Source organism: Castanea sativa, chromosome 5 (assembly GCF_040712315.1).
Source record: "Castanea sativa cultivar Marrone di Chiusa Pesio chromosome 5, ASM4071231v1".
Classification (NCBI taxonomy): Eukaryota; Viridiplantae; Streptophyta; class Magnoliopsida; order Fagales; family Fagaceae; genus Castanea; species Castanea sativa.
Window position 1 is genome coordinate 23,377,719 of NC_134017.1, and position 25,935 is coordinate 23,403,653.

General features: G+C 38.5%; 2 protein-coding genes across 2 annotated transcripts; both read right to left on the reverse strand.

Annotated features, from left to right (window-relative positions):
• Nucleotides 1-21,077: 21,077 nt before the first annotated feature.
• LOC142634956 (uncharacterized) lies at nt 21,078-21,509 on the reverse strand. Its single transcript, XM_075809183.1, has one exon. It carries the CDS (start codon nt 21,507-21,509, stop codon nt 21,078-21,080), a length of 432 nt encoding a protein of 143 aa, XP_075665298.1.
• A 473-nt stretch (nt 21,510-21,982) lies between these two features.
• LOC142634957 (uncharacterized) lies at nt 21,983-22,462 on the reverse strand. The gene has a single exon (XM_075809185.1). The coding sequence runs from the start codon at nt 22,460-22,462 to the stop codon at nt 21,983-21,985; it is 480 nt and encodes a 159-aa protein (XP_075665300.1).
• Nucleotides 22,463-25,935: the final 3,473 nt, after the last annotated feature.

The following is a 25,935-nucleotide window of genomic DNA, read 5'->3' on the forward strand; positions in this document are numbered from 1 at the left end:
TATAGGATGGATTTGTTAAGATTTGAGTAACTTGGTTTTGGCTCCCTTCTACTAGAGGTGGAGCTTTGAGGAAGATGATGAAATCTCATTACCCATTGGACTTTAGTTGCTAATACAACCTCTGAATACTATGCACGTGATGGGGGTACGTGATAGGATATCCTTTACTTCATTCTTAGGGATTTGGCTATCTCTAGCAGAACTGTTTGTTTGTTTAGACCACTTAAACCAGATTATTTAACTTAATATATTAACCAAGTGATTACTTAGATTAATTATTCTGATCTAGGTTAAACAATAATAAATCATATCATGCAAAGCAGTGGAAAATAAATAACACCATGATATGATGACCTAGGAAAATCGATGAAACGAACTGTTTCAAAGTAAAAACTTAGGGAGGATCTGACCTAAGTATCCTCAAGGTAAGGTAAATCCACTATAAGAGAATCGAAATTTTTACAATAAGATTTAATCCTAAATTTATTACTACCTCCAGTAGTAACTTACTGACACGACTACATGTAAGCTCCGAATCCATAGACTCCTTCTCTTCTTGGATTTACACCAACATAAACACCTTTGCTTGTGACTTTGAGATCCCACTCAAAGGTTTCAAATTACCATCAATAATGATCTTGAGGCAGCAACTATGTTCTACCAACGCTTGATTGTAGATATTGCTCTGGTAGATTCTTGTGTAGTTAGAAGTTACAAAACCTCTCAAATCTAACAAAGAGTAACACAAAAGTCTTCTAAAAGTCTGAAAAACGTAGTTAGGGTTTTCTTTTTATATGTTGAGAAGTTGGAATGAAACCTTAAATGTTTTCGCAAGCTTGGGCCTGATTTAAAAATTTTGCAGAATTCTGTTCCTACGATTTGTCTAATTTCTTGATTGGTCGCGTATGGCAGAAACTGTCTTCCTTTTTCTGCAGTCAGCTGGATTGAAAACTTGAAACCAACACCTTTGAGCATTGCATAATACATAGAATAGACATGTTTTGTTCTCGGTTTGCCAACAAATTTAAAACATGATTGTAGGCACTCGATTTTGCACCCATAACTTAATCTTGGGGGATGGCTAAAGTGACCATTCATATTCCAAAAATTTAGAGTTGTATTACATGTATTAATTCATTCATTGCATATCATAAAAATGATCTTGTGGCGATGGTATGCCCTAAAAGGTTTAATTAGTGTATAAAACACCAATGAACATTCAGACCCCTAATTTTAAACTTAACTAATACAAGCTTATACTTAAAAAATAGATGTGCGGAATGAGAAGTACAAGCAATACCCAAAACAATAAACAGCTCTAAACCATAATTAATCACAACACAGAACAATTAATATGTAAGAGTAAGGGAAGAGAGATGCAAACACAAAGATAACATGGTGATGTGTTATCGAAGAGGAAATTGAAGTAATCAGCGAAAAACCTCTCCGCCGCCCTCCAAGCGGTCAAATAATCCACTAGAGAATGAAGTTGGGATACATGAATAGTAATAGACCCTCCAAGCCTAATCTACCCAGTGCACCTAAGCGCTCCAAGCTTCTTGCTCCAATAGGGTTACACCGAACCTTGTCTTCTCTAGCTTACCGGATCCCGCAATAAGCCCATTGCATCAACTAAAATGAATTGGTCCTCTCTGACCCTGTAGACTGTACTTTTTGTCTTGTAGTGCTCTAGCTATCGTGACCCTTTAGCTCCCTGCATGCTTCACATGTGTGACACTTTGTCGACTTGCCAGTCGCGAGACTCCTTTGAGTACACCCATCTTGAGATTTCTTCACACTTTCCCACACATAACCCTTACATAATTCCCACCTAAATACAGGAAATCTAATTGCTAAAATACAACCAAATTTGGCACTGAATAAAGCCAACATATGATTGAATAAATTCAACCTTACAATCTCCCCCTTTGGTTATTCTGTGACAGAACCCTAAAACAGACTCTAGACTTACAATGTGAGTTGAGAACAGTTGCCCAAACTCACTCACACCTAACTTTAGTTTCTGAGACGCTTTTGAACCATACGAACAAGATACCTGAAAACAATAACACAATAATATCATTGTAAGCAGAGACCTTGAAATGCATATGGAGCAAGCACAATGCGATCAAGCAATAGATAATGAAACAATAAGGCATGGCTTGACCAAACAAGAACAATCACTATAAATAGTGATCACAATGATCATTCACACAAGGAATGAATATCTGTACATACAAGCTAATAAGCTCAATGCAAAGTATCATTTGCATGTCCAACACTCTACCGATAGAAAAACACTAATTTATTTGTATCAAGGATACAAGATCCAACAAAGGGCACAAGCGTAGAGTACTAAAGAAAATGCATAACATTCACTAAAATTATTAAATAGCTACAAAGCAAAGGTAACAAGTAAAGCATAGTCTAAATAGCTAAAACATTCATGCCTTCATAACACATCATAGTCAAGTATTAATAAAAACAAGTACTAAAGTCACAGAAAACTTAAAAACCAAACCAAAGTACTTAAATAAGTGCTATGAAAACCCATAATTAAAACTAACACACACTTAAACCATAAAAACTATAAAGACTTCTAAAAGGTCTCCCCCTCAAGATAAGGCTCCCTTTCAAGAGCTACTCCATACTACTCTCCCTTTTTGACCGAAATGGCCAAAGGGCTAAGGCTGGTCTGTGAAACTATCAAACTTGACTATGTGCAAGTTGATTTGATCTTGAATGACAGTCAGCCTATTGGAGTGCTCAGTCTAGACTTCTCTCAAGCCGTCAATCCATTCAAGAATGATTTGGAAGGCATCTAGAGGGGTTGTTGAAGATGAAGCTTTGCTCTTTTACCACAACTCCTAGAAGTTGATGGTTGTACTTCTGCTTCAGTTTCAGTGTCCATAGGCTCTCCATGTGTGGGATCAATCTCTTCTTCATCACCAGGAAGACGAACTTGATCCTTTCAATAGTTAGAGCATTGATAGCCGGAGGAGTAGACATGACATTGATATCTTGGGGAGTTTCCACACCTTTTGCATGAAGGATCCTCATGATCAGACTAGGGAAGATGAGTTTTGCCCTTGAGGATGTCCTTGTTTCATCGGCAATGACGTTGAATGCATGAGCACTGATGTCAATGTAGATGTTCTCGCAAAGCTCCATAAGGAAGATGACTCTAGCATTGTTAACGGCGGTCATCTTCTTCACTGGGTATAGATTGAACATCATGATGTATGTGAGACATCGTAAATCCGGTTGGAAAGCAGATGTGTTGAGGCATCCCCTTTCTCGAACTCCACCAATGTGGCATTGAACCGTTTCTATAGATAGCATCCTGTCCTTGAAGTGAGTAAAGTCATGTTCCACTTCTCCAAATCCAAGAGCCTCATCAATATCCTCCACTTCAAGGGTGAATTCATGGTCTCTAACCCAACAATATATGACATCATCTCGTGCTATGGCATTGGTGTAGAATTCCCGAATTAGTGGTTCACACACCAATGGGAGATCACTAAGAAGCTTTTCCCAACCTCTCTCTTTAAAGCTGCTTGGAATGAAAGTATCCTTAAGATTAGCTAGATCCACGAACCGCTCTTGGATGATTGGAGCCTTTTCAAATTGCTGATTGTATCGCTCAAAGTGTTGTGTGGAGCAAAAGCAAATACTGTCCATTTTCTTTATCTTGTCAACATGTTGTGTAATAGTTTTCTTCTTCAGAGTCATCTATAAAAAAACAGAGTAGCAAGTACCACAAAATAGAGCACAGACTATGATAACAAACTGAATTAGTAACAGGTTAGTACCAACATAATGGACAATGAATTGAAATCCTAAAAACAGATATATATATATATATATATATATATATATATATATATATATATATATATATATATATATATATATATATATATATATAGGGGCATTCATATAAAATTGACATGTGACAACATATATCATCCAAGCATGATAGAATCATGACAATAAGTACTCAAACATTTCAAAGTGTGTGTGTGCATCAAATGCAAAAGTGTGCAAACTAGGGCAAAGTGGAAAAACCACATAATGTTATAAAGTTTCAAGATCAAAGAAACATGATTATCCCAACAGCCTTTGTATTCCATGGAATCCAAAGAAACACACAAAAACATCTAAGAGAAATTTTATTATGAACATGATATGCACAACACAACACAAACATGGTATAATGCACAACAATGAAGAACAATCATGTAAAGCATGAAGAATAGGCATTATACTTACAAGATCAACAAAACCCATATTCCAAACTCAAAAAAACATGATAAAAAACCAAGTTCAAGCATCATATTTTCAAAACACAAAATCCAAGAAATCTAGGGCTAGAAACATGAAATACTTTGGAAATAAAAGAAAACCCATACCTTTTTTTGAAGATTGATGAAGAAAACAGAGGTTTTGTGAGTGAAAATGGTGGTTTTGGTAGAGGGAAAGACGAACAAGATAATGTAGATGCACGTGATGTGAGGGAAAATTGAAAAGTTTTGAAAATTGTCATTGATTTAACCCTATTTGTGCAAAAACACGCGTTTTTCGCGACTGGAATGAGTCGCGAGCAAGTCTCCAAAATCCCTTAGCACAAATTTTTCAAAATTTTGTTTAAGTAATTTTCACGACTGTGATGTCCACTAGCAAGCAAGTTGCAAGGGGACCCGCGAAACCTTCTGAGTAAACTCGCGACTACAGCTACTCATGAACTAGTTGCCAAAATGAGTCGTGACCATTCCAAAAACCCAGATTTTTTGAAAAATTTTCTAAGTCCTTTTTGTGACTAGGGGATTGACTCGCTAGAGAGTCGCGAGAGCTTTTGAGTAAGCTTGCGACTTAGGTCTCGCGACTTGCTAGACCCGCGTGTGAGTCGCCAAAATAGAGTTGCACAGAATTTTTGATTTTTTTCAAAACAAAACACTTTCCAAAATACAATAAAAGTACTTAAAAATCTTTTTGTGCTTGATTAACATCTGATTGAGCATGTGCAACACATTTAAACAAATATAATCACACAAATGAATTAGACATTCATTAAACATAGACAAGTGTGATGTGTGTGGATACAAAAAATGAGATAGTCCTTAGTCTAAGGTGAAACTTCAATGATCAATTCAACCAAGTCATACACAATTAGCACTAGAAAGAGTGACCAATCTCAATTATAGAAATATGCATATATGACCTCCCACAAAACTTGATTACATAACTTTGAAGCTTTTCATTTGGCTTCTTTACAATTTATAACGTTTGATCATTTTTGATCTATACATCTCTTTTTGAGATCGGTGCCTGAAACTTTTGATATTTCAATTTGATGAACAAGCCTTTGGCCTTTTGGGCATCATACATTTTTCATTACTAATCACTTTCCCTTTTACCTAGTTGAATACTAGCATGTACGACGGTTTTTGCAGCTCATTATCTCTTTTTGAGATTTGACATTGGTTGAGCTCCATTAAGCAAAAATATAAAAGAATGGGAAGATATATAGGCACAAGTTTATGCATGTCTCAAGATCAACAAAACCATTGACTAATCATTCATGACAAGTTTGAAGATCTATTTACAAGTGTCACATAGATTTCAAGATTTCTCCCACAATGATATGAGTGCAATGAAAAACAAGTTATGCTTATAAATGCACAAAGCCATTTATACAAAGGTACTAGGCCAAACACACATGTGATATGTGCTCAAACATATACAATCAAACTTTTGGATTTTTTATGTGGTTTTGGATTTTTTACTCACACAAAACTAAAACATAAAAGTAAGATAAAAAACAAAAACAATGCATATAAAGAAATGCAAGATGCACAAAATACATGAAGATATGACATTCAATGCAAGAAGGGTCCTACAAAGATCGAAAGAATTAGATCATTGACCAAAAGAGTAAAAGCTCAACCATAGGAACCCTTCCTCATCCAAACACAACAATTGATTGGAATGAGTGTCTCATGAGAAGTGAGACAAGGGTTGGAAGAATGGGAACCGGTGTTAAGAGCATTAAACACTTGCTTTAACAACATGCTATTTTCACTCAAATCTAGTTTACCCTTTTTAGCACAATTTCCAAGAAGCTCAAGTTTTTATTTTCTTTTGATTCTTTTAAGGGCATAAAACTTAGGGCAGTAAAGTCTTAGATGACCAAAAGCACCACAATAGTGACAAACAATGTGTTTAGGTCCACTAGACTTTTGGAGAAGAGATCTAGCAATATGGTTTTGTTCTCTCTTCAATTTTTTGACATTGGGGTCTTATATGACTAATCACACCACATTAGTGACAAGTTGGAATAAATTTAGATCAATCCAAAACCTTAGGTTGAGACCTAAACAGAGGCTTTGGCTTAAGAGTCTTTCTCTCCACCTTTTGATTTTTTTTTTTTTTGTGTGGAGGAACGTACACCGATTTGTCCTTTGAGGTAGAACAGCACAAAATTGGGTACCACAACATAATTGCAACAAATATTATCATCCTTTTTAGCAGTAGGTTCAGCAATCAAACACTTGGCATGCATCTTAAAAGATTCATTTTCACATTTTAGCTCATTAACAAGTTTGTTAGACAAAACAAGTTTAGCATCTAAATCCACATTCAATCATTCGAACTCCTTTAGTTTTTCAAGAGAATGTTCAACAAGTTTCTTATACTTTTCAACCAATTTATTGGATTCGTTAAGCTTAGCAATCAAATCATCATTTTCACAAATGAACTTGCTGAAATTCTCATGAAACTTCTTAACCTTTTTCTTCAAGAGTTTGACATTTGGAATATCAACAACACCTAAAGAATCAAGTAACATGTCATCACAATCATGAGGGTTAACACTTATAGAGGCATTTTCACAAACACATAGCATGTTACAATCATCAACAACCAAAGAAGCATACAAATCACTATCCATGGCAACAAGCATAAGTGGTCAAAGATCACACTTAGGTATTTAAACCTTAACAACTGTACCTGCTCTGATACCAATTGAAAGGTTCAATTAGTGTATAAAACACCAATGAACGTTCAAACCCCTAATTTTAAACTTAACCAATACAAGCTTATACTCAAACAATAGATGTGCGGAATAATAAGTACAAGCAATACCCAAAACAATAAACAACTCTAAACAATAATTAATCACAGCACAGCAGCAATTAATATGTAAGATTAAGGGAAGAAAGATGCAAACACAAAGATAACACGGTGATGTGTTATTGAAGAGGAAACCGAAGCCGCCGCCCTCCAAGCGGTCAAATAATCCACTAGAGAATGAAGTTGGGATACATGAATAGCAATAGACACTCCAAGCCTAATCTACCTAGTGCACCTAAGCTTTCTAAGCTTCTTGCTCCAATAGGTTTGTATTTTCATTAAATACAAATTTGAAATTTTTCCTGAAATAGTTTTCTTCTTAAAAAAAACTGCAAATTTTGAATTTTAAAGAATGAATTAATAGTTAGGTTAAAGTTCTTTTTATGTCATTCCATAAACATATGATGCATGCATAATAGACTTGAATTATGAATATGAATCCTCTTTTAAAAATCCCATTTTTTAACCTTACAAAACAAATCTGATTTTTATTAACTAAATCCCTTTTTTTTTTTAATCCTTTACAAAAAAGATTTGATTTTTATTAACTAAATCCTATTTTTTTAAACCTTACAAAACAGATCTAATTTTTATTAACTAAATCCCTTTTTTTTTAACCTTACAAAACATATCTAATTTTTATTAACCAAATCTCATTTTTTTATCCCTTACAAAACACATCTAATTTTTATTAACCAAATCTCATTTTTTTTATCCTTTACAAAATAGATATGATTTTCATTACACTTTTCTCAACCTTCCAAAACAAATATGATTTTTATTTAAGAAAGAGGGCATATTTATAAGACAAATTTTTTTAAATTAATTTTGTTAAGTTTTTGTTACATAATGTCATAGCATATCATTCAATGTCATACAAAAGGGTATATAATGGTCATTAGAGTCTAGAAGATTAGACTTCGTTTGGGCGGAATGAGTGTTTAACACCTTCCCATTTCGTAATCTAGCCCCCTCACTTAGGTTTTTCAATAGTAGACTAGTGTTTTATCTTTTTTGTTGGTAGATTGTAACTAGGATCAAAGCTTTGTAATTTTTTGCATAGATTGTATTTAGGACCAAAGCCTTGTAAACTTATTCTACCAAATTGTATTTTTATAAACAATTAATAACATTTGAGGTATTTTTTGGACATGTAATTTTATTTTCTTTTTTCTTTTTTTTTTTTGTATAAAAAATAAGTGGTGACTCCACTCAATTACCCAAAAGAGAGGTGCTCTAAGTGCTCAAATCTCTTTTTGAGAGCACCGTTGTGGTCTCTCACAATGATTCTAAACATTTAATCTAAATCTTTAGAATCTAACAAGAACCTTGGTCAAGGATGAACAAGAAGGGAGCTGATTGGCTAGTTTAGTTTTCTACCTTCTTTGGGCTGGGCCTTCTCACACGGGTTTGACCCTTTGGCTGGGCTGTGCTTATGCCTTTATTCACTTGGGCTTGTTCTCCTTTCATCACATATTTGGACCTACAAAATGGACATCAATGACACACATTGCCATGGGTTTTCATCCCTCATGGGCTTTGATAGATATTTGTGATGGATCTTTGGACAATCAGTTGTAGTATTTAAAATAATATTTAAACAATGAGCTTTAATTATTTTTAATGCTTTATAAATAATATTTACTATTTTAAAATGATGAATTCCATACCATATGTAATGTTTAAATGATGAGCTTGTAGGATGAATAATTACCATGAGCTTTGAAAATAAATATTATGAATGTTGTGATATAAATAGTAACCATGGGTTCTTACTATATAAATTCCATGGGTTTAGAATATGGTATGAAGTAAATAAATATCATAGTTTTAAGATATATAATCATAACTTTCCATGGGCTTTTATAAGATAATTGCCATAGGTTTTGAGAATAGATAATTGCCTTAGATTTTTTGGGCTTGTAATATTATAGTAATGTTTAAGAAATTAAAACATTGTTCATCATAGGACATTTAAGTGAAATACTTATGATATAGCATTTTGCCAAGTGTTAATAACCTTGGGCTCTTGACAAAATAATGTCAAGTAGTTAACTTGAGCTTTCAATAGTGCCAACGTAAATTGAGTTTTTGATATTGTCAATAAGAATTGAATTTTTGATATTGGCAATGTGAATTGAGCTTTCAGTATTGCCAATGAGAATTGGGCTTATGATATGACCAATGTAAATTGGGATTTTGATATTGTCAATGAGAATTGGACTTTAAATGTTTTCAATGAGAATTGGGCTTTTTGATATTGCTGTCGAGAATCGAGCTTTTAGTATTACCAATGAGAATTGAGTTTTTTGATGTTACCAATGAGAATTGAGTTTTAAATATTGTCAATGAGAATTGGTCTTCTTAATATTGCCAGCGAGAATTGGGTTTTTAATAAATAATTTGCCATGAGATTGAATCATGGGCTTTGTTTGTGGGATTTGAATTTCGTTGAAATCGCCATGGGTTTAAACCATGGGCTTTAATCATAAATTTGAATTCCATTAATAAATTTTTTTTGCCATGGACTTGAATCATGGACTTTTCAAATATTGCCAAGCATAAGTATTATTGGACTTTAAATAAAATGGGATGTGTACATTGAGCTCGTAAGGTCGGTTTTGGGCTTAGCTAAATACTAATAATAAAACTGGATAAAATATGATTTTTGGGGATTTTTGTGATAGTTTATATCATGACCTAATTTAGATAAAAAGATATGAAATATTTGTGGTTAACATAATAATAGGGCAAGAAATATTTGGGAAAGCCCAATAACTTATTAGTAGTATTTAAATATAAATAGGTGATATTTAAATAAACTTAGGTGTAAAAAATGTATCTAACAACAAGATATGCTAACTTAGGAAAATTATGAAATTTCACAATAAATTCCTAGAGGGGCTTGATCTTATCAATCCCAAGGTGAACAAATTCAGTATTAAATTGAAGTTTACAGAGAGAATAACCCTATTATTCGTAAATTTAACTAAAGTTACCAACTCACCTCCAAGATCGAAAGAATCTTTGATATGAATATGCTCCAAACATGAACCTCCAGTCCACAACTTCAAAACACCACTTCATGGTTTATTTCCAGCAACTTTGGTTTATGGATGAGGCAGCAACTTTTATAGAGAGAATAACCCTATTATTCGTAAATTTAACTAAAGTTACCAACTCACCTCCAAGATCGAATGACTTCTTTGATATGAATATGCTCCAAACATGAACCTCCAATCCACAACTTCAAAACTTCACTTCAAGGTTTATTTCTAACAACTTCGGTTTATGGATGAGGTAGCAACTTTTACAATATTGGATCTTTAAGTAATATTACACCATTCAATATTTTTTTTATTGGATATGAATTTTAACAAATCCACTATTGAATTATATTATTTTAATATATTTTCTATGTTTGTAAAATTTCAAAATAGTAAAACATAGAAAATTATGTCAACATACATACCCTAGTCCTAGGGTTTTAATTAGCTTTTAAAGCAGTATAAAGCCTACTGTTTAATTTCTTATATATAAAAAAGAAGAAGAAGAGCCTACTGTTTAATGACGCTCATGGTCTATCACTACAATAACAATTCAAAAATGTAGAAAGCTACTATGACTATTGTTTGCTTGTCTAGGTGAAATTCTGACAAGAATTGGCGACCATGAAATTAACAATCCAGTTGTCCAACTTTATGTTTCTCTTTTCTTTGGTTAAAAGTCACTTTTCTTATCCTGCTTCCATATCGATGTAATTTTGGTCCTTCAAATTTTAAAACTAATAATTATAACTATCTCTAAATGACATCGATTTGTTGGAAAAAAATTTATGCAATTTTGGTCTTTCAACTTTATGTAATTTTGCTATCTCTATGGCCATTCTATTTGGTTGTAGCTAGAAATTGATGATATAACTATCTCTAAATGACATCGATATGTTGGAAATTTTAGAAAGAAAAACAAACAATTTTATGTCTATATTTAAGCCTTTTCCCCTTCTTAAAATTGAGACTTGAAATCAGGGACACTTTTTTTATTATTTAAAATTCTTCCTCTTCAAGAGAAACAAACACACATACAAATTGGTGAGAACAATGTTTAAACACATAACCACACCATAAATTATGCTAAAAAATTATAGTAATTAACTTTTAAGAAAGAGTAGGACAAAAGACACCAATCTAATTCATCATATACACACACGTCATATTATATAATATGACATTACCATTATTAAATTTTTTTTACGAGCTACCTTAAAATTTTATTTACTAATTTATTTTTGGGGTTGAAAATTTTTGTATCTTTCAGATACATAAAAGAAAAGAAGCCGTACATATTAGTTAGAATGTCCATGTCATTGTTATTATATTACTGATAGTATGAAAAATGTTATCGTTAATAATGTTTCTGATGTTGTGATTCGACTAAATGCAAACCTAATGGGAAGCCAGACTTTGAAAACCCGTAGCTTCCAAATCAAATTGCTTCGGGGATTGGTGGGTATGACTTATGAGATTCCAATGCTGTCGATATCTGAGAGTTGGTGTGAGCTTTTCATTCACTAGCTACCTAAGACGTATTTGACTTGGCAAAATGATCAGGGAAGAAGTTTCAGATCTAAGGATCCTCATTCACACCCAGTACATGCATAATTAAATAATTGTTACAATTATTATCATTAAAGATTCATCATGATCAATGTCATTGTTATTTAACTACAAGCATGCATGCATGGTGACAGTGTAACTAGTTAAGAATTGGCCAGCCCTTGCTACAAAACCCAATAACAAAATTTAAAGGTTGTGGTCCTGTCTGTCCTTGGGAAACTTTGTAAGGTCTAGAGGCCAAATCTGAATTTCCCTGTGATGAAAGAGTGGATAATGGCATACAATGACTTGCAAGTTTATTAGTTTTGTCTTTTAATAAGAACAAGCATTTATTTATTATGTAAATAAATGGTGTCATGGTGACAGTGTAATTAACAAGTTAAGAATTGGCCAGTCCTTAATACAAAACCTATAGGTTGTGGTCCTGTCTGTCCTTGGGAAACTTTTTAAGGTCTAAGGCTCCAAATCTGGATTGCTCTGTCATGAAAGAGTGGATAATGACATACAGCGACTTTTCCTTCTTATCTAAATGACACACAAATACAATGACTTGCAAGTTTATTAGTTTTATGGGGGGTACGATTATGGTCCCGGTTATGTTTATTATTCACTATCTAGCAAAAACTGCATATCTCAGCAGTGATATATATTGAAAGGAAGATATGCTAATAACTAATCAAATCAATGAAAATCGTAGTCAAATAATCCAATCAATCTTTTCGTTTGTTTGTGTTTGTTTTCCTAATTATGATTATGAGTTTATCACAAACCACGCCCACATATTCTAATGCATTCAATTAGCTAGGACAACTTAGGCACCATAGTAGAATGCATACAAAACTTCCTTATCTTTTCAATATGTTATTGTTTTGTTCATCATCAAGCGCAAGATTCCTACACATGTGGCTAATGGCTTGCATCGAATAAGACAGAATGTTATGTTTTAGGCTTGAATTGTCACAAAATAAGTACTTATCAAACTAGCTTGCAGGCATTGACTTCTTCATTTTAAGATGATCTTTATATATATATATTTTAATATATAATTTAATAGTTAGAGGAGGGAGATTTGGACCATAAATGTTTTTGATAGAAACACTAAGATATATCAATTGCTCCAATGTTCTTTGCTTTTTTTTTTTTTGGTTATGCCATGCATGTAATTCCTGCAAATTACGTGTATCCATGGTATCAATGAGTTAAATTTGGGATCTCTATTTGTTTTTCTTCCTTTTTTTGGTCAGAACCTCAGGCTGCTCATCACTCATGCAGGTGATTCAATTCCACTATTAGAATCAAACTGGATGCACTAATAAACAAATCAAAAATAGACTGCAGTAAGTTCATGATTAGATCATGATGATGGTGGACACGGTTTGAACAAAAAAATTGGCTATTACACATTAAAGATGAAAAAAAAAAAATTAAATTGGCCATTAACAACTGTTGTCATCTCATTTTTATTTTGAACAGATTTTTTCTCCAAATCATTCACTATGCTCTGATTTAAATAAGCATATGCATCAATACATTTACTTTTAGTTATATATGACTCAAGAGTTATTTAATGAAACACTTCTGTAGTCATTTGAATTTTCACGTAATGAACTAGAAAAGATTCATGTATTTCAATTTAAGGGGAAAAAAAACCTTCGTACGGTTCCTCTTATTTATTTATTGTTTTCTTTTGCTCCCCTCAAAAAACTGCCTGTTCCTAGACAAGAAGTGGGAAACATCTAATTAAACATAATAGGGGACCAGCATTGGGTTCCATATGGTTATATATATATATATTGATGATGCCGAAAAAATCACCAATAAGCTGCACACACTCCCAAATCGAAACAATATCTACAAAACGAAAAGAGAAGACCTAACAGAGAGCACCGGTGTGATGCAGGCCAAAAACCCTCCGAAAGTCAAGTTAGAACTTTTTTCACAACCCTAGAGTGCCAGAGTTGAGCGAATAGTACGTACCTTGATTTGTGAGGGTTTTGGGGTATTTATAGTGGCATAGGGTTAACATCCCAGCCTTGACCATGAAGTCCTTTCCTTCTAGAATTGGAACTCTTTCCTTTTACATACCTTCTGGAGTTCTTTTCCTTATAGGAGTCCTTTGATCAAGGCTAAACGTGTAACGCAAGAATTCTTCTTATACACGTTTGCATGGAGATCAAGCAAAGCCACGTCAGACTTAATCGTAAAGCGCAAATCCTATTTAGGGATTCTTGGAACCAAAACTGGAAGGATGACTACTGCGTTGTATCTGTCCGTCCACTGTGGATCTGAGCTCTTGCACTGCCAACTATCAGTCTATCACCCTTGTTCTGTCACATCCAGCCATGTAGATCTGTCACATTCATTTTTATTCCCCTTCAGTTGCCCCATCGTTCCACGAGACTGTCAACTTTCCCCTGCGGGCTTATGGAATGACGGTTAGTTTTAACCCTTGATTGGCGTGTTTCGATGGATAGGTTGGATCAGAGTCATAAATGTACCAGGGACACGTGGTAGTACTCCACTGGAGGTTTGTTGGAATCGATGCGCCTCTTTGTTTCCCGTGCTATTCCCTCTATATATACTATCCATCCCTTTCATTTTTACACTTTGGAAAATTTTCTGCTAATCAGAGTGCAACCGTCCACTTTGTGTGATCCGTCACCTCAAGAAGTTGAGATTCGTCGTCCTTTCAACTCGTCTATCGCCTTTTCGCATTGTCCACCTGTGAGTACCTTCTTTGCTTGTTAATTTCTGTTCTTTATTTCGCATGTTGGTCCGTCGTCAGTATAGATCTAGAGTCTTAGGTTTCCTTTATTTACCGGTCATATGTAGGTGTCAGATATCTAGTGAGGCGTCAAGTGGTCAGTCTTATGTCCGTGAGGGAGCGAGCTACAAAGAGGTGTTCCAATCAGGTCAAGCAGACCAAGACACCTCTAGCGAGGAGAGGGAACTGTCAGCCAGCTCTCCTTCCAATGTAGAAGATGAAGGGTAGGATGAGGACGGGTCAGAATATGACTCGAACGATGACTTAGACGGTATAGATCCACCGATCTAGTCCATCATAGGCCTTGACGGTTTCAGGGAATTTGTCATGCTTCCTTTGTGGACGGTGAACGATTTCATCTCTGACATCAAATAGTCACACTACAATACGCTTAGGCTGAAATATTAGATACCTGATAACATTCCCATCTGTCTACCTTTTAAATCCGAGAAGTGTTATTACAAGGGTTTTGAAGACGTTGGTGTGTATGAGCAGATGCTCAAAGCGGGTGTTCGATTCCTATTAAGTGCTTTGCACTGTCGTCTCTTTTAGTACTTAGGTTTGGCCGTCAGTCAAATCTCACCAAATGCCTAGAGAGTTTTCCTAAACGTTGAGGTCTTGTATGGTGTGATGTCTGACGGGGCGAGACGGTTAATAGTGGAAAAGTTCTTTCACTGTTATTGTTCGTCTGAGATTACAAAGTTGAAGGGTATGTATAGCTTCGCGCCGAGGATTTTGGTGCTTAGGCTAGTGTCCGAGACCCCAGACTCCAATCGTAACTGGAAGGGTTGATATTTCTTCCTTCAGGGAGACGATTGGATGTGTCGTCCTGACGATCACGAATACATGCCGGTGGATAAGACTTGGGGGATAATGGCTCTATCCGGTATGAGCCCGTCTTACTTTACAAGCTTTTATTAAGTATTGAAGTTATTCTAACCGTTCAGTTTTGCAGCTAGGGACTGTCCACCTATTACTACAGAACAATTTGGCTTCTTAGAAAAAATCTTCCAGACCACCAGATTGTCGGAGAGGACTTGGATCAAGCTCGTCACCTTGGACACCTTGCATTGGTATTGTGACGTTCCAGAACCTACAACTGCTGGCCGTCGATACGACTCAAGAATACGCAAGCGTAAGTCTTTTAACCCTCAACCGTTGCTTTGTCGTACAACATCGTTTTCACCTGTCTACTTTTTGCAGAAATGGACAATGCCAGGAGAAGAGCTCTTATCAAACAACAAGCTCTCAAGAGAAAACAAGGTGTTGACCTTCCTACCAAGTCGGGTTCTTTTCATCTGTCTGCAAAAAGGCTACCAACTGAAAAGGTTGACCGTTACAGTAAGAACCAAAAGCTGGTGACGGGATTGCCTGCTGGTCAAGGGTATGGTGTGACGAAGTTGCCCCCTAAGCTAGGGATAGGTAAGGGCAAGGGTCTGATGGTGAATCCTGACCCCGCCAAAGAGAAACCCCCCGTCTTGCTTCGCGAGGATTCACAGTACGCTCTTGGTTAATTAACTTCTATCATCAAAGAGGAGGATTATGAAGACCTAGGTAATCATGCGATGGAGGCAATGGGGGAGACCTGTTTATTTAGTCTTACTCAGGTCAGTACCCGTCGCTTACTTGTTTCGTCATGTTTTTACTTTTTCGCTTATATATTGTTGGTGTAGACGGTCGTGACGGCTAAGGGATTAATGGACCGGTGTCTTGCTCACGAGAGGATGTTGAAGCATGTCTGTACAAAGTTAAGGGCGACGGCTGAAGAGCTTGAGGAGCTGAAGTTCTGGAAGGCCCGTCATGAGGAAAAACTGAAAATGTCCGAGCGAGCCCGTGAGAGTTTGGAGAAAAAGGTGGAGCTCTTGAGGGAGACTGTGAAGGCTAGTGAAGATAATCTCCGTCAGGCAAAGGTTGAGGTTGTCAAGGAATACCGAGACTTCGACGCCCTTTTGAACGAACTGGGTGCCTTTTTCGCCGACGGGTTTAACGACTGTATCTGTCAAGTGAAGGCCTCGTTCCCTGACCTGAACCTTGCACACATCAATATAGACATTGGAGGCCAAACCCCTGCCCGTCCCGTCGACTCTGAGGGAACAGACGGGCTTTTCGGTGAAAGACCTAGTGACGACGAGGCCCCAAAGGTAGGTGAAAAAGGATCCGTCCAGGATGACGCCCGTCAGCCTTCACCAAAAGGTTCTGACGCTAACAAGGATACCGTTGTGGTTCAGGAGTAACGTGTATTTATTTTTATTTTGGAATATCAGAAATGTATGGGAGAATAGCTAATTCCACCCATTGTCATTTGCTTGTGTTACTTTGTTGGTGTTTTGTTTTGACAAATTTTTCTAATGAATCCGTCTTCTTTTGGCTGTCCTCGTTACTTTTTATCCCTCATCTAGAAATTTCATCTTGTTTGGATTGATTCGTTCATTCTATCACTTTAGTGAACGTTGTTGTTTGTGGGACGATTCGTCCATTATATGTAAAATTTTACCCTGCTTAGGATGACCCGTCCGCTTTGTGGACTTGGTGAATTTACCCTTGGATCATCCTTCTTGGGTGATCCATCCATTGTGTGGACTTGATAAAAATTTTTATCCCACTTGGGATGATCCGTCCACTATATAGACTTGGTAGATTTTCATCCTTCTTGGATGATCTGTCCACTATGTGGACTTGGTAAATTTTTATCCCTCTTGGGATGAACCGTCCACCTCATGGACCTGGTAGATTTCATCCTTCTTGGATGATCCGTCCACTGTGTGGACTGGGTAAATTTTTAACCCTCTTGGGATGAACCGTCCACCTCATGGACTTGGTAGATTTCATCCTTCTTGGATGATCCGTCCACTGTGTGGACTGGGTAAATTTTTAACCCTCTTGGGATGAACCGTCCACCTCATGGACTTGGTAGATTTCATCCTTCTTGGATGATCCGTCCACTGTGTAGACTTGGTAAATTTTTATCCCTCTTGGGATGAACCGTCCACCTTATGGACTTCGTAGATTTCATCCTTCTTGGATGATCTGTCCACTGTGTGGACTTGGTAGAATTTGAGCAAAATATATTCCATATGCTTTGAATAAACTCCTCTTATTATAATGGGTTGGTAGTATATTATTCACAAAAGAATAAGAAAAACGTCTTTTGGCTCTAAAAATATTTGTAGAAAATAAAAATTTTAACTATCTACTAGAAAAGATAAACTGGAAATGAGGAGGTAATTGTTGCATTTATCCTTCGTCTACTGGTATTACTTCTTCAGGTGCTCCGTGTTCCATGGATGACTCAACTTTTTCCTGTCTAGGGTCTCTAAGTAGTATGTTCCCTTCCTATGCCATGAAATGATCATGTACGGTCCTTCCCAGTTAGGTCATAGCTTCCCTTGGGAGGCATCTTTCGTAGCGCCGAGTACTCTTTTTAAGACCAAATCTCCAACCTGGAAGTCCCTGTGCCGGACCTTGGAGTTGTAATACTTCGCCATCAGGTCCTGGTATCGGGCTAGTCTCTGCTCCGCTGTGTCCCTAACTTCGTCCACAAGATCAAGCTGCAGACGAATGGCTTCATCATTTCTGCTCTTGTCGTAGTTTTCCACCCAGTAGCTTGCTAGCCCCACTTTTGCTAGTATGATGGCCCCACTACCAAACGCCAATCGAAACGGTGTTTTCCCTGTTGGTGTTCTTGTTGTTGTCTTGTACGCCCATAAAACACTTGGCAATTCGTCCGGCTATATGCCCTTTGCCCCCTCGAGTTGGGTCTTGATGATCTTGAGTAAGGACCGGTTTGTGACTTCAAGTTGTCCATTGGCCTACGGGTGGGTGGGCGATGAGTAGTGGTTTTTTATCCCAAGCTGGGAACAAAAGTGTCTGAATGTGTCGTTGTTGAATTATTTTCTGTTGTCTGAAACCAGCACCCTCAGAATACTGTACCTACAAATAATATTCCTCCATACAAAATTTTGGATATTCTTCTCTGTGATCGTGGCCAAAGCCTCTGCTTCCACCCATTTGGTGAAGTAGTCAATTCTAACTGCTAAGAACTTCAACTGCCTTATCGCTGTCGGGAACGGGCCCATGATGTCTAACCCCCATTATGCGAATGGCCATGGGGTCGTCATAGGGGTGAGTTCTTCCATTGGTTGCCTTATGAAATTGCCAAATCGTTGGCACTTGTCGTAGGCTCTGACATATGCGTCAGCATCCTTCTGCATTGTTGGCTAGTAGTATCCTGCACGGAGTAGCTTGTGCACCAAAGACCTAGATCTAGAATGGTTGCCGCAAACTGTTTTATGGACCTCCCTTATGACGTAGTCCGCTTCTTCGTGGTCGAGGCATCTTAGGAACGGTCGAGAGAATTCGCTTTTGTATAGGACGTCTTTAATCAAAACGAACCGGGCATCTTTAACCTTCAACTTTCTTGCGACCTCTTTGTTGTTTGGTAGTTTATAGTCCTTGAGATATGCCGTTATTGGAGCCATCCAAGAATGCTCACTGCTTACCTTCTGCATGCTAGTGCCATCTAATAATGATGAGAGTTTGACGAAGGATAATACCCGGTTGGGGATGATCATAGGTTCTGCTGAAGTTGCTTTTACGAGTTGGTCGGCATCTTGGTTCTATTCTCTAAGGATTTGAACCAACTTGACCTGGAAGTTGTTTGCTCAACCCTTCACTTCCTCGAGATACCTCTTCAGTCTTTCAATCTTGCACTCGTAGCTTCCATTAACCTGACTGATCATAACTTGAGAATTGGAGTATATGATCATACTCTTAGCTCCCGCGACTATCGTGAGGTCCAGTCCTGCTACTAGGGCTTCATATTCTGCCTTGTTATTGGTGGTAGAGAAATCCAGACAAATCATGCTTTCGATCTTATCTCTTTCTAGGGTGTGGAGCACCACTCTGGCCCCTCTAGCATGTTTATTGGAGGATCCGTCCCTATAGATTCTCCATACGGAAGTCTCCTCTGCCCCCTGGTCTTTTATGATGGTGAACTCAGCGACGAAATCTATTAACACCTGCCCATTTACGGCCGATCACGGTTGATACCGAATATCGAACTCACTCAACTCGATCGCCCACAATGCCATCTGTCCAGCAGCTTCGGGGCTATTCATTGCTTTGCGCAAGGGTTTATCTGTCAGGACATTTATGGTATGTGCTTGAAAGTATGGTTTGAGTTTCCGTGCCGCGATCACCAATGCAAAGGCGAGTTCCTCCATCTGAAGGTACCTTTCTTCTGCTCCTCTTAGTGCCCGGCTTATAAAATATACGAGTCTTTGTATCTTGTCTTATTCTCTAAGAAGAGCCGCACTAACGGCTGCTGAGGAGACGACAAGGTATAAGAACAATTCTTGCCCTGGTATAGATGGGCTGAGCAATGGCGGAGCGAAGAGATACACCTTTAAATCTTCAAATGCCTTTTGGCACTCGTCTGTCTAATCAAATGATCTTCTCAGTGTGCAAAAGAAGGGGAGGCATTTTTCCGTCGCCCTTGATACGAATCTATTGAGGGCTGCTATCTTGCCGTTCAAACTTTGTACTTTCTTTACCGTCCTTAGAGGAGCCAATTCCATTATCGCCTTCATCTTTTCTGGGTTGACCTCGATGCTCCTTTGGGATACCATGAATCCCAAGAAATTTCCTACGGTTACCCTGAACGCGCACTTGCTCGGATTCAGCTTCATTTTATATGACCGAAGAGTGTCGAAAGTCTCCTGGAGGTCCCTCATGTGATTGGACTCCTGAATGCTTTTTACCAACATATCATCTACGTAAACCTGTATGTTTTTGCCAATTTGGTGCATGAACATCTTGTTCATCAATCTCTGATATGTGGCTCCTGCGTTTTTAAGCCCGAAAGGAATTACTTTGTAGCAGAAAATCCTTGACTTGTTACGAACGAAGTTTTCTCTTGATCAACTTCATCCAATATAATTTGGTTGTAACCGGAGAAGGCATCCATGAAGCTCAAGAGTTCATGTCTTGCGGTGGAGTTTACCAAGGTATCAATATGTGGGAGTAGGTAACTATCCTTAGGACAGACCCTATTTAGATCTGTGAAGTCGACACACATTCTCCACTTCCCATTGGCGTTCTTGACCATTACTACGTTTGCCAACCAATCAGGGTAGTACACCTCGCGTATGAAGTCTGCTTCTTGTAGCTTCCATACTTCTTCTGCAATGGCTCGATCTCGTTCAGGGGCGAACACTCGCTTCTCTTGTCGGACAGGAAAGAAAGAGGGTGATACATTCAACCTGTGGACCATAACCGATGGGTTGATCCCTGGCATGTCCTCATGACTCCATGCAAAAATTTCTTGGTTTTCCTTGAGGAATATTGTAAGCGCTTGTCGGACTGTTTGGCTGGCCAAAGTGCCGATTCTTGCGGTCCGTTTGGGCCTAGAATCATCGAGGTGTACTTCTTCTAACTCTTCCGCCGTTTTTGCTACCGTTCGCTGTTCCTCGATGTTCATTGCTTGTAAGTGGTCATCCATTTCCATCATGACGACGTAGCATTCCCGTGCGGCCACCTGATTTCCGTACAGCTCTCCAACTCCATATTCAGTGGGGGAATTTGACCATTAAATGGTAAGTCGAAGTTACAGCCTTCCATGCATTGAGAGTTGGCTGTCCAAGGATGGCGTTATAGGCGGAAGAGCAGTCGACCACAAGAAAAACTACATCCTTGGTTATTTGCTGGGGGTAATCTTTGACCGTCACAGACAACGTGACGACACCTAAAGGGTAGACCCTTGTCCCTTCGAAGCCAACAAGGAGTGCATTTGTTGGGATCACTCGCTCTCTACCAATCCCCATTTGTTGGAACGTGGGGTAGTAGAGGATATCCGTTGAGCTTCTGTTATCAACCAAAACTCGATGCATGTTGTAGTCCCCTGCCCGTATACTAACAACAAGTACGTCGTCATGTGGGTGATGAAGGCGCCATGCATCTTCTTCTGAAAACCCAATGCTGGGGTTATCAAGTTGCGCCATTTTTGGTGAGGAACCCGTCAGCTGGACGCTTTGAACCATCTGCAAGTATGTTTTTGGGCCTTTTTAGACAACCCTACAGAAGTAGTGCCCCCAACAATCATCCGTATGTCTCCTATAGGTGGTCTAGGACGCTCATTTTCCTATCGGGGGGTTTGCTCCTGGGGTTGGTCCTTTCTTTCCTTCCTTACGAACCTCTGCAACCTTCCTTGCCTGATAAGAGCTTCAATTTGCTGTTTTATGTCATAACAATCCTTCGTGTCGTGGCCATGATCACGATGAAAACGGCAGTATCTGTCCATTGGCCTCTTATTAGGATCTCCCTTCATCTTGCCAGGAAACGTCAGGGCTCTTTCATCTTTAATCTGCATTAATACCTGGTCGATTGGTGCAGTGAGAGGGGTGAAGTTCGTGAATCTTCCCGTGGGTGGTTTGGATCGTCGATCTTCCCGTCGCTCTCCAGTTCTAGCCATCTTTCATCCCTTATCTAATCGTGCGTCTTCCTGCCTTTCCCTCTTCCTAGGTTTTTCTTCTCGGGCCAGTAATTCATCTTCTACGTTCATGTACTTCTTTGCCCTATAGAGCACATCTGACATTGTTTTCGGGTCATTCTTATATAAGGAGAATAAGAACTTACCATTCCGCAGCTCGTTTGTGAAAGCTGCTACCAGTATCTTGTTATCCGCCTCGTCTATCGAGAGAGCCTCTTTGTTGAAGCGGGATATGTATGACCTTAGCATCTCATCTTCCAGTTGCTTAATACTCATCAAACAAGCTGTGGACTTCTTGTATTGGTGGCCTCCAATAAAGTGCGAAACGAATTGAGCGCCCAACTCTTTAAAAGTGCTGATCGAATTCAGCGTCAGTCTGTTGTACCATATCCCCGCAGGTCCCTTCAGTGTAGTGGGGAAGGTTTTGCACATGATCTCATCCGGTACACCTTGAAGGTGCATCATGGTTTTGAAAGATTCTAGGTGATCTAAGGGGTCCTTGGACCCGTTATAACTCTCCACCTAAGGCATACGGAACTTTGGGAGAAAGGGGCATGAACTAACAAGTGCTGTGAAAGGCGAATCGGTTCGCTGGACCAAGTCATCGAGGTCACTGGATACTCAACCCTTAAGGGCATTCATAATCACATCCATCCGTTCCTTCATCATCTACATCTCAGCGGCTATGTGAGGAGGGAAAGTGTTCGAGAAACATGGTCAGTTGGTGTCCTGCCTCTTCTGTCTACTCGGGGCATGGCTACCTTCAAGTCCTTCCTGATTTCTCCTTTCAGCACTTGTTCCTTCTTGGTCCTCCTCCTGTGTGCCAAGATGCGCATTCCTTTGTCGCAACTGCTCCTCCAAATCATGATTCTGCTTGGTTAAGCGTTCGACCGCTGCTGCGAGCGTTTGGACTTACTTCTCCAAGGCCGTGGCGTACGATTCGTCGCCCTGATTGTTGGTTGTTGCCATCGATCGGGTGGATACCATGCAACTTTTTGTCTCAGGGATAAAGCAAAGGTTGATCACTCGCTTTTCCCACTGACGGCGCCAACTGATGATGCCAAAAAAATCACTAATAAGCTACAGACACTCCCAAATCGAAATAATACCTACAAAACGAAAAGAGAAGACCTAACAGAGAGCACCGGTGTGGTGCCGGCCAAAAGCCCTCCGAAGGTCAAGTTCGAACATTTTTCACAACCCTAGAGGGCTAGAGTTTAGTCAATAATGCGTACCTTGATTTGTGAGGGTTTTGGGGTATTTATAGTGGCATAGGGTTAACATCCCAACCTTGACCATGAAGTCCTTTCCTTCTAGAATTGGAACTCTTTCCTTTTACATACCTTTTGGAGTTCTTTTCCTTATAAGAGTCCTTTGATCAAGGCTAAACGTGTAACACAAGAATTCTTCTTATACACGTTTGCGTGGAGATCAAGCAAAGCCACGTCAGACTTAATTGTAAAGCGCAAATCCTATTTAGGGATTCTTGGAACCAAAACTGGAAGGATGACTACTGCTTTGTATCTGCCCGACCACTGTGGATCCGAGCTCCTTGGTTGCCAACTATCAGTCTGTCACCCTTGTTCCGTCACATCTAGCCATGTAGATCCGTCACATTCATTTTTATTCCCCTTTATATATATATATATATATATATGTATATATATATGTATATATATATATATGTTAGGACATATGTGTTTCACTTGTTAATAACATATGTCATTCATTTATGTAATTGGCTAATCCTTTGACAAAATGCACTTTACTTGTAATTGGGTAGATTTAGGATGTATTTAATGCTTCAAGAAACTGTGTTTCAAGATCAAGTGTTGAAGTCATCAAGTCTGTCCAAGAAACAAGTTGAAAAGTGCAAGTTCATTTAAGCTCGACAGCTAGCATGTGTCGAGCTTTAAAGAGTTGTTCTAGCCCCGTGGCTCGACAGCATCTCGATACCTCTATCTGTTGAGGTTTAAGAAAAACAGATTTTGAGTTCTGTTTTGATTCCAATCCGTGGATGTGTCTTTGGGCCTTCTTTTCTTCTAACCTTAGACATATAAAATGATTATTTTAAGGGCCGTCAAAGTGGACACAAGTTGCACAAGCATTGAGAAATCCTTGTTCAAGCAAGTTGTGACCAGAGAAAAAGTTCTTGCCCTAGTTCATCTCTCTTGTGAAGAAGTTGCTGTGTAATATGCACCGTAGGGTTTTGTAACCAAGCATCTTCTTGATCTTCATCGTGTGGATGAATTGAAGAACTTTGCAGCCAACAATCTTCTCTAGTTGGTGATTGAAGTCGCGTACTAGAATCTGCGCAATTGGTTAGTTACGTACTTGGGAGCCGTGCATTGAAAGGAGAAATTGTCACTACAGAACAAGTCCAATTGGGTATTGGGGTAAGGTTTCAACTGTAGGTTGGTAAGTTACTTGGGATTCCTTTACTTGTAACCGCTTGTTGTGATAATAGTGGAATTTCAGGAGTGGTGACCTTAAAATCACCTGGTGGGGTTTTTGCCGTATAGGTTTTTCCCATTCGTAAACAAATCACCGTGTCATTTAATTTTTGCTGCATACTTTAGCTTATTGGTGATTTGTTTGTGCTACCACGCTTTGCATGTTAAATTGGTTAATCAATTAATTAATCCATCACAAGGGGTTAATACGTTGTTGGCCTATCAAGTGGTAACAGAGCAAGCACACTCTGATTAGGGTTAATCTTTGTGTGTGATCCATTGACCCCTGTTTGTCATGGATAGAGGTCAGTCTTTTTTTATACCTCCATTATTTGATGGTACTAATTATGTATACTGGAAAGTGCGCAGGAGAGTTTTCTTGCAGTCTCTAGATGAGAAGGTGTGGCAAGCTGTGGAGATAGGCTAGACCAAGCCTAAAGAAGCGCCGGCCAATTGGGATGATACTAAGATCAAGGCGGCAAACTTCAACAGTAGAGCATTGAATGCCTTATTCAGTACGGTCACTAATGAGGAGTTCAAGAAGATATCCTCCACTGAAACTGCTAAAGAAGCATGGACCATCCTTCAGACTACCTATGAAGGAACAAAGGCTATCAAAGATTCAAAGCTACAGAGGCTTACTACAAGCTTCGAAGAAATTAACATGGAGGAGGATGAGTCGTTCCATGAGTTCTATACCAAGCTCAAGGACACAGTGAACTCAGTTTTCAATCTTGGGGAAACCATTCCTGAACCCAAGATTATGAGAAAAGTGCTCAGATCTCTGCCCGAGAGATTCCATGCCAAGATCACGGTGATAGAGGAATCAAAGGATATTGACAAGATTCCTCTGATTGAGCTAGTTGGTAATCTACAAACCTACAAGCTAGGGTTGACAAGAATTGGCAAGTCAGGTAAAGGTAAGAGCATGGCATTGAAGGCCAAGAGCAGTGAGACAGATGAGTCATTAGACGATGAAGACTCCAAGATGAAGTCCTACATCACCAGGCAATTCAAGAAATTCATGAAAAATGCCAATGGAAAGGGCTTTGACAAGGACTGTAGGCAATCCAGTTCTTCTCAGTTCAAGAGCCAAGATAAAGGGAAGAAGGATGCTAGGGATGTCGGTCAATACACTGTTCCCGCAGGACCTAAGTGCTTCGGGTGTCAAGGCTTCAGTCACATGAAATAGGAGTGTCCCATATATCTCAAGAGCATTAGGAAGAGCAAGGCACTAGCTGCTACTTTGAGTGACACTGAGCTTGAGGATGATTCCGACAATAAGGATAACGAAATTTTGAATGCCTTCACTGATCCTACTGAAGGGATTGTTAAAGATGTGGATGAAGAAGAAGAATTGGTGAAATCCAAGTTTGAAAAGAGGGATGATCAAGATGATATCCATACAGCCTATGAGAAACTGTACAAGCTTTTTGAGAAGCATGAGAAACTCTATAAGCTGGCCACCAAGAAGCTCAGTGATAT

What these genes read in the sequence shown, in the direction of transcription:
- LOC142634956 (XM_075809183.1), bottom strand. Translation starts at nt 21,509, where the DNA reads ATGGCGCAACTTGATAACCCCAGCATTGGGTTTTCAGAAGAAGATGCA.
- LOC142634957 (XM_075809185.1), bottom strand. Translation starts at nt 22,462, where the DNA reads ATGATGCACCTTCAAGGTGTACCGGATGAGATCATGTGCAAAACCTTC.